Source organism: Trichechus manatus, unplaced genomic scaffold (genome assembly GCF_000243295.1).
Source record: "Trichechus manatus latirostris isolate Lorelei unplaced genomic scaffold, TriManLat1.0 scaffold00006, whole genome shotgun sequence".
Classification (NCBI taxonomy): Eukaryota; Metazoa; Chordata; class Mammalia; order Sirenia; family Trichechidae; genus Trichechus; species Trichechus manatus.
This window is the reverse complement of record NW_004443942.1, coordinates 191,552-201,339: the sequence shown is the minus strand read 5'-3', so window position 1 is coordinate 201,339 and position 9,788 is coordinate 191,552. Positions and strand designations below refer to the sequence as shown.

The window sequence follows — 9,788 nt, the reverse complement described above, 5'->3', positions numbered from 1 at the left end:
CCCCAGTGGATACGGGATCTATGGCCATTGAGCCACGCCCATCCCCACCCCCACCTCCCTGCACTGTCTCCTGTGGATGGCTTTCTCCTCACAAGTTCTTTCTCAGGGCCAGCACACCCTCCTCCCCTGCCAGCTCACCGAGCAATCTCCCTTGCGTCCTTCAAGTAGTTCCTCCTCCTGGTTGTTCTCCTGAGGAGGAAAAGAAGGGGTGACTCCATGCCCTTACTGCCTCACCTCATCATCCCTGCCCCTTGCTGGCCAGACTGTGGTCATTCAAGGCCTTCTTCAGTGCCCAGGTCTCAACCACCTCAGATGCTGAGTTAAGTTATGGACCAAGTACAGGGACTTCCATAGGGTGCTTGCTCAGAACAGCACACAGGCAGTCCAGAATGAGGGGAGCAATGACCACAGCATGAGAATGGAATGAAGCATGGCGTGGGGGTGGCATAGGCCATATGGAAGATTCACCCAGAAAAGGCACAGGGCAAGAAAGCAGAGCTGCCAGAGAACTCGGGGCAAGGAGAGAGGCCCTCACTCGCACAATGGAGGAATCTCCTGAGATTCCAGGGCATGTAAAGCAGTAAAGCCTCCTGTTAACCTGTCTAGAGCCTGGGAGGTTTGGGGGAGTTGGGCTGTGGGACCCCATGAGGTGATGGGTGACCAGCACCAGAGGGAAGAGGAAGCCTTGGGACTGCAAACGGGTGAGGATGATGATGGCAGACAGATGGAGTCGAGGGAGGGGTGGAGTCAGTGGGCTAAAGGTGGGGTGTTGAGTGCTTACCAATTTCTTTGGTGGCCCCGGTGGCCCTGTTTCAGGGGTCCAGGTTTTCTTTGCTGCTTTGAATGCGGAGCTCCCATGCGCCCAGGAGTGCCTCCTGGGAACAAAATCCCTGTCTTGGCAAAAGTGTGCAAACCCAGAATGCAGGCAAAGGTGTCCTGGTCCCATGGTGGCCAGAGGATGGAGTGAGTCTAGGGATGATCCTACTTCAGGCTGAAATTCTTTGTATCATTCAGCTTAATACTGAAGCTACCATGAGCCCACTTGGATGTCTTCCTTCATCACCATGGCAACAGTCAGATTAACAACTACCATCACTGATTAATTAGGACCTGGAAACCCTTCTGCTTGTCACAGCCTCCTTTCCAACCCCTTTAGGACCAAGCTGAATCCCCAAGGCCTCAGCAGCCATGCCACTCAGGGACACCCAACTGGTGGTTTCTGTGGCAACACAGAGCCCGTGTATCCCTGCATCCGTAGGTTACTATAGTAACCCAGGCAGAGCCAGGTGCACTAAGGCTCCAGTGGGAGGAACCACAAGCCAGAGGATATATTCACTGATGCCCTGTCTATGGCCAGCCCTGGGTAAGGGGTCAGTGGTAGGCTCTGTGCTGGGGGACACACACATATTCTGCCTTTTAGGGGCTAATGAGGGGCCTAGGATTTGCTCATCTGTGCCCTCAGCCTCTTGTCCTCTCACTCCACTCCACGTAATGCATCTAGGTGATCTGATCCCCTCATAGGGCTTCACCTCCCACAAGCCTTCTCAAGGGTTGAGAACTTCCAAGCCTGCATCATGGACTCACCCCTTTCCTGGAGGCTAGACCCCTCTATCTACCTGCTCTCTGGACGCATTCTCCAGGGTGTCGCACAGCACCTCACACTGATGAACAGTTTTGGGCTTCCTACATGTCTGATCATTCATTCTGTATATTCTACCTCAGTGAATGACACCGCCCAGGCCCCCAAGGCACCTTCTTTTCCCTGACCACTGTCTTCTGCAAATCCAGATAATTTCAAGCACTTCTGATGTTATCTACCAAGCATCTCTCAACTCTACCCACCCCCACTTCACTAGACCCACTTCCTTGTTAGGGCTTCCCTGTTGGTCGCCCAGATTGATTCTGGCATCAGCTTCTGGGATGGTGTCTGGCTCCAACTTGCTAGTCTAAAACCCATCCTCACACTAGCACCAGGGTGAGCTTTCTAAACGCAAATCTGATCATGTCCCCTGCCCTGCTTAAACTCTTCAGTAACCCTTCCCCGCTCCCTCTGTCTCCAGGACAGAATCTAAGCTACTTTACCTGGCCCAGAGGCTCTTGGTGACTTAGATCCTGCCAACTCCTCGAGCCTCATCTATCAAGCCCCGCTCTAATTCCCTGATCATATCGCCTTCTGTTTCTCCCTTCCCTATCTACAGCCCCACCGCTTCCCCTTCCTTTCCCATCCTCAGCCATGCTCTGTAAAACTGATACTCGGATTTTCAACAAGAGCTTAGAACAATAATTAGGAATCTTTGGGATTCAATTTCAAATTTATGAAGGAAAAGTGAGGCCCAGGTGCAAAACTGGACATTGCTGACCCCACCCTGACTGGACCCTGGTCCCCAAGTCTGCCAAGAGGACAGATAAAGGCTGATGGAGAGACTGTAAGTGGCAAGGGGAGGAGGGTGCCAAGGTGAGCTCATTCTGTCAACTCCCATGGCCTCCAGAAAACAGAAAAATCAAAGACTATCAGCTGAGAAGGGCATCTCATCATACTCACTCATGTAACAGATGGGAAAATCAGGCTCACAGGTAGGGTCAGGCCAAGACCAGGACCAGGTCTCCCTACACCTAGTCTAATGCTCTCTCCACTTCAACACAATGCGTCAAAGCTCCAAAGCTAGCCACAAGGAACGCTGCAGGGGTGTGTATGCAGACACACTGCACACGGCAGCTCCCAGGTAGGGAAGAGCATGTGTGTGCTCGCCTGGAATTGGGACCCTCATCCCTCCATCTCTCACAAACTTTCAATGTCCTCTGTTTTGCTGCAGATGGAATGGAACCTTTCTCTCAGAGTTAAAGGGCATCTTAAAGCTGATGTTCCAATCAGTACTTGGTCAAGCGTGAGTGGCCACAGGAAGCATGGGGCCCTCCCTGGTCCCCTTCCTGCCCAAACTCAGGGTTCTACAATGGTCCATAGTATTAAACCAGGGAAAGTGAGCCAGGAATATGTCATACAAACTGTAGGTGAAGCCACTTCCTCCAAGGAGGCCCGTCTTTACTTGAGGCTGGCCTGTGGGACCTGGCTGGCCTGTGGGACCCAGCTGGACTGGGGAAGGATGGTCAAAAAGCATCACAGAACCTCAGGGCTGGATAAACAGCATCTCTCAAGGGTCACTCCCTCCCTGGGCAGGGAAAGTGATGGACATGTGGTTATGAAAATCTCGCATTGTCAGAGCACCCTTTCTTGCCAGAGTGGTCCCTCTACCTCTGCACAGCTGGTAATTTCTTCTTCACTCCTAGCCCAAAGACTCCTTCCTCCAGGGCCTCACAGAATATGACTCTTCAATCTGCTGTTACGTAACAGCCCTTAGGAGTTTTGAATAATGGCCACATGGTCCCAGCTCTTTGCAGTGTCACAGCACTTTTGTGCACATTTAGCTCATTTAATGGCAAGCACATCCACTAAGGAGGGCATTATTACTGACATTTCACAGATGGGGAAACTGAGGCTCAGAGAGGGGAAGCAGCATGCCCAGGAAGTGGCAGAGCAGGGACAAATGACCTACTGCCAGGTTGGGTGACCAGAGGGTATGCCAGCTTTGTGGTGCTGGGGCGGCCTCAGACGGTGCTTCTGAACCGTTCCACCTGAGACCCTTGCGCCTCCCACTGTGACAGGTGTCTGGACACTGAGTGGCCAAGTGACTGTGGCCTAGACCTCGACATGACAATACCTCAAGCCCCGGATACAATTTGGCACCTTGGGAAAGCTATTCTTCACTACTGATATTTTTGAAATATTTGTTTAATTCGGACAAGCCTGGTGGAAGAGCAGGGGGAGGACATTCTTTGGTGACAGGTGCCTCAGCTTATAGATCCTGCTCGGCCAAGCAAAAGTCCTTCAGTTCATTACACCTACCCTCTGTAGAAGTCTATTTGGCATTCATCCATGTTTACTACAGGGCTTCACCTCCCCATCACAAACCATTACTGTCTTCCTTCAGCCACAGACTGCCCTCTCCCTGGGAGGAATTCAGATAAATGTAATTTTCTCCAGCTCCATACATTCCCCGCAATGTTTTAATTTCCTTTTAGGTTAGTGCATCAGGGACTGGACGTGACATGGGAGTGGAGGAAGATCAGAATGTTCTGTCCTCCAGTTACCACAGCAGTTACCATGGCAGCCTGCAGGCCTTCCTTGTGGTGCCTGAAGGCTGAAGGAGTGTCCAGAGGGACAGAGCGGGAGATGGTAACCCAGGAACAGCTGCCCATGGTGGGGGGCCCCCTGGATTTCCTGCTGCCCTGGGCCCCAGCTCAGAAAGAAGCTGAGCCACCTGCCTGAGGCAGAAGGACAATGAGAGCTGAAGGAAAGGGGAGGTGTTAGGGCTGAGTAGGAAGGGAGGGGAGCAGAGCCAGGACTAGGGTGAGGTACTCTTTTGGTGTGCACAATTTAAGGGGGTACCAAAAAAACTCAGTAACCAAGACAAACAAAATAAAAATTAATGCAAAAACAACCTTGATAAACAAAATATCAAAATTTTAAGTAAAGACAGGATCCGACAGGGCTGGGATTAAGGTGAAGCAAGTGAGGCTGAGTCTTGTAAATGCACGGTTGGTTCCTGTCTATTACATTTTGATATTTTGTTTATTATGGATAGTTTTACATTAATTTTGATTCTTAAAAAATATTGCATCAAAATATTATTTATTTTGGAGTCCCTGGGTGGTACAAATGGTTAATGTGCTCTGCTGCTAAATGAAAGACTAGAGGTTCGAGTCCACCCGAGGTGCCTGAGAAGAAAGGTCTGGCAATCTACTTCCATTGAAAACCCTATGGAGCACAGTTCTACTCTGACACACATGGAGTCACCATGAGGCTGAGTCAACTCAGTGGCAATTGGTTTGTTATTATTTATTTTGATTACTGAGCTTTCATTGCATCTCCACCCTTAAATTTTGTGCCGAAGTGAATGCCTTACTTGCTTCACCTTAGTCCCGGCCCTGGAAGGGAGGGACAGCCTAAGTCAGGGTGGAAGGTACCTTAATGCAACTAAAAACATATAATATGAGGGCCAGGAGGCATAGGTTCCTGTCTGTAAACTGTTGGGATTCCTCTCAGTTCTGATAGAATCAGTTCAGATCTCACAAGACTCTGCAACAGGAGGACTGCCGCTGGGGAGAAAGCACTGTGCCTAGCATGCACGTGAATCCCCTACACACTGGGGTGACAGTGATTCATAAGGTGGCTCCCATCTCCTGCCCTCACTCAGGCTGGCTGCTGAGGGGAAGGGAGGGGAGAAGGGGGGGGTGGCAGGGAAGATGCTGGCAGTTGTGCGCAACTGGGAGCAGGAATGCCAGGTTAGCTGTAATTGCCTGAAGCTAAGAAAGGCTGTTGATAAGTGTTACTAATAATCAACCTTCAGATCTGACATCCAACTCAGGCTGGGATTACTGTTTTGAATGGAAATCGAACCCAAACCAGTAATTACCCCAGTGAGTGATGCCAGTCTCACTCTGGAGCCTGTTCTAGGCAGGGAAATGGCACCTGCATGTTGATGCCAACCCATCAGGGAGAGGCTTCAGCCAGGAGCCCCTTCCCAGGGTCGCACTGATGAGCACAAGTCGACCTGGCCTCGGCCGACTCAAAGGCACACAGTCAACAAGTATAACCACTCCTTTTCCTAGGTGTTGCAGTGAATGGGGGACCCCTGCCCATTATCCACAGCCTCTAAGCTGTGTTCAGAGATCAGACCTCATGCCCACTGTCATCCCCCTTGGGCTTGGTGGAAGGCCCTTGCTTGGTGGGGGGGTGGATTAGTCTCCCCAGTACAGGTGCAGCCCTCCAAGCCAACGTCTGGGACCCTTGGCAAGTCATAGTTTTTCCCTATTAGACTGGGAGTCTCCTGGAATGGCCTGAGCTGGGGCCAGATGAGAAGGGCAAGGCCACAAGAGGTGCAGGGTCCCATCCCAACCCTTGTCTCTGGTCCTGAATGAGCATGAGCTTGTTCCCAGGGCCGGTCAAGGGCCAGGTATGCCCAAAAACTCTACCTGGAAACAAGGAGCATTCTCTGGCCCTATCCTGTGCCTCCTCAGTGCCTCTTGTTCCATGCGGAAGAGCCCTAGGATGCTGGCACTGCCCAGAATCAGGCCAGAGAGAGGAAGGCTGCTCCTCTCTGGACCTCCCTCCACTCACCAGAGCACATGCCTGCTTTTGTCCTTCTCCCTGGCTTCCCAACAAGGGAGTTGGAGACTAAAAAAGCATCCACTAGACAAACTATGGCGGGGTGAACACTGATGGCAACACTCCTGTTTGCACATCATTCACCACCAAACACCCTCTGCCCAGGGCTCCAGAGGAGAATAAGACAGTCCTGCCCTCAAGGAATGCTTGTGAGGGAGGAGGATCAGTAGGCAGGTAATTACAGATAATTACAACTGCAGGTAGTCCCTGGTGGCCCCTCCCAATGACCTACCAGGGAAAATGCCCTGAACTACCGAGTCTGAAGGGGTCAGACAGCTGGTCAGGTCTGGTGGGATTCAGAGTGTGTGTGACCACAGCCTTTCAGGCTGGAATAAAACTCATCGCCATGGAGTCAATGCTGATGCCAAGGCTGGAACAGGACCTTGAATGGCCTGCAAGTGTCAGAAACACCCAGCGACCTCCCAAGCAGGTGTCAACACTTCGAGAGTGCCATCTAGTGACAGCACAGCATGAATGCTGCTCTGTCTTCAGGACCCGGGGTTCCTTCTGCTCCTGACCTTCCCCTGAAAAGAACCCCTGAGCTCAGATGTGCAGAGGGGAACAAAGGAAAGGGTTTAGTTTTGTTCACAAAGGTTTGGTGCTTAAAGGAAAGAGGGTACAATGTGCCCCTGGGCCCTGGATCTGGAAGTGGATGGGCAGCAGGTGGAGGGGGGATATTTCTCTGGGGCTCCCTGGCTCTCCTCATGGGATAGTGGTGCCCTTGAATTATCTGCTCATTCAGCATTCCCACTCCACTGAGAGCTCAGCTCTGTTCCCAGCTCCTGGCCTGGCCCACAGGGGAAAGTGACAGAAATCCCATTCCCAGACTGGCCTGCTCAACCTCTCAGGTGCCCTGACAGATTTGGGGGTCCCAGGAAGCTATGCTCACCATCAGCTAACTCACCTTGCTCCCTTGGCCTAGGAAGGGTCCCACTTACAGCTAGAGGCCAGGCAAGGGTCCTGCTGAGGTCAACCCTCAGGTATCTGTTGGATTCTGGAATGCTTTTTGTCAGAGAAGAGTTCCAGGTGTGGAAAGCACTCAGCCTGGGGTGAGCCAGATGTGTGGGAGATGCAGAGACTGGAGGGAGGTGCACAGGTATGTGGGGGCCAGGGAGAAAGGGAAAGTGTGGGGAAGAGGGAGCATGCATTAGGGAATATCTCAGAGGGGTCAGCACACTTTTTCTTAAAGGGCTGGATGGTAAATACTTCAGGCTTGTGAGTCATACTCAATTGTGAGGTTGTAGTGTGAAAGTAGCCATAGACAGTATCCAAACAAATAGACTTGGCTGTGTTCCAATAAGCTATTTACAAAAACAGGCTGCCAGCCCACTGGCTGTAGCTCTCCAGTCCAAACTTTCTGCCCACCAGAGTGGCTGTCCATGATCTACCACCGAGGCCACAGCCCAGTGATGACAGCATCCCAACTACTGTCAACCAGTACCAGACACTCAATGGACTCGAGGCCCACTTCACAGGAACCTCTTGGGATAAAGCAGGGGGTGCTGTGTGCTTGTGTTGTCACAAGGCATGAGGTGAGGGGGCTGGAGAAGCAAATGTCTGGGAGGTGAGGAGCTTGGCCAGTCTAGACCCTCAGATCTTGGCCTGCCCTCCTCACCCTTTCCCCAGCTTAGGTCGCTGGAAGGACACTCACCCACAGTGGAAGCGTCTGCGAAGTGGCTGCTACTCCCCTTCCTTCCCTGAGGGGGTCTCTCTCCGTACAGCTGATGCCCCTCCAGCCTCTTCCCCAGCAGGAGGCCGTGGCCCCAAAGCCAGGCGGGGGGATGGGACTGAACTACCACAAAGACGCACAGGCCAGACAGATGACACCCCAGAGAGGGCGAGGTGCCCTGAGGGGGAGGAGGTGTAACTTGGCACCGGGACCGGTGGCTGAGGGGTGGCCCAGGCTGGAACCGACTCCTGCTCCGAGAGGCTGGGCCCGGCCGGCCGGCACCCACCCCGTCCCAGGGCACCCACCCCGTCCCAGGGCGCACCACCGGAGCCTGAAGCCGGGCTCCCCTCCTCAGCCCCTGTTCCTCCGCAAGTGGCGCCGCCTCGAGAAGATCGCCGCTTAGGCTTGTCCCCGGACTCCTCCAGTTACACTAAAAGTGAGACCGAGGAAGATGGTATCGAGGCCGCGCGGAGGCAGCGCGGGCTCATCCAACATTGATGCGGCCCCGGATTGCCCCAGAGACCCTCGTAGCAGACGCAGGGTCCCAGCTCCCAACTTTTGGGGATTAGCTGGGCGGGCAGAGAAAGGTCCCACACCCCTCAGCTCGCCGCAGCGCCTGGTGGTGCCCGCAGCCCAGCAATCCCTGACTAAGCGGACCCCTCCCAGCACCACGAAAATCTGCTTAGCCCACGAGGGCTTTTAGGGTCCACCAGCGGCGTTGAAATTCTAAGGCAAAGCCAGCTGTCAGAACAGGTTTATTGCCCGGAGCTGGTCTTGGACCCTGGGAAAGGGTAGTGTACACATACCTCTCCATCACCTGACCCCCACCCCCACTCCATGCTTCCCAGGCACATGGGTGAAAGAGGGAGGGAGAGTGCTCACTACTGACACACACACACTCAATAGGCAGGTGATTCCTGATACTTAAACACACAATTTTCCCATACGCCCATGTCCGCTCACGGCTATGCACCACTCGCATACCCTACCCTTGGTGGCACATACACTGCTCACCGCCGAAGGTGCACGACTCATCAATATACACTCAGTAGGGCACACACACCCTGGCACAACATGCATACACCCCAGGTATACGCTTACTGGTACACACACTCAGTGCACACAGAAAATCACATTCACTGAAGCCTTCTCCCAGGAAGCCTGACCCATCACTGATTATCTCTGACAGCTGGTGATAGAGAGAAGGGGATGCTAACTAGAATGTCCTGCCCAGGGCAGTCTGCAAACCAGACTGCAGAGGGAGGGCGGGAGTCAGGGGGCAGTGGCCTCTTGATACAACTGTGACATTTCTGGCATGGGGTTTAGTTGATTTGCAGTGCCTGAGAGAGCATGGAGGCACAGCTGGGTTGGGATTAAGTCTTTGCCAAGGAATATAACTTTATAAGAGATAATCCTAGGTTTCTATTACCCTGGTGTGGGCCTTCCCTGACTCCAAAGGTTCCCCAAATGCTGGGACCTCATTACCTGATCTGAACTCTGTGCCCTTCATTCTGACACTAGGCTCCAGTCTGCCAAGTATAGTTTTCTAGCATTGTTCCCTGTAGAAATCTGCCTCTCCTGGGGCAGCAGCATGGGAGGTCATTCCCCAAAGCCTGATGGCACTCACTGATAGAACCCAACACACACACACCTTTCAGTTCTATTTGTTCATCCCTAGGTTAGAGGACCAGAACACTTGCCCAAGCCTGCACAGGGAAGCTAACCAGGAACACACACCTGAGTCAGGAGATCTAACTGCTCCAATTTCAGGACAGCCCACGCTGCTCAGGATGAAAAGAATAGGTGTGCATCTCTCCCAAGCATATGCTGGACCAGAATCTCCCAGGTGGGATCCAGGCTTAGTTAGCACTTGTCTTTCATCAAGGCGCAGGACTT

At 52.8% G+C, this 9,788-nt stretch overlaps 1 protein-coding gene across 2 annotated transcripts in view; it reads right to left on the bottom strand.

Moving 5' to 3' along the window:
- The window catches only part of TUB (TUB bipartite transcription factor), a 78,893-nt gene that overhangs the window by 62,879 nt on the left and 6,226 nt on the right, over nucleotides 1-9,788 (bottom strand). The window contains exons 1-2 of one of the 2 annotated variants that reach the window (XM_012557335.1): nucleotides 782-978; nucleotides 139-189 (exon numbers count right to left, since the gene is read on the bottom strand). The exons of the other annotated variant lie outside the window; for it this stretch is intronic. Coding sequence (XP_012412789.1) covers nucleotides 139-189; nucleotides 782-858 — 128 coding nt within the window. The 5' untranslated portion in view covers nucleotides 859-978. Of the gene's footprint in view, nucleotides 1-138; nucleotides 190-781; nucleotides 979-9,788 lie in introns of those variants that run through there. 2 annotated transcript variants of the gene reach the window in all.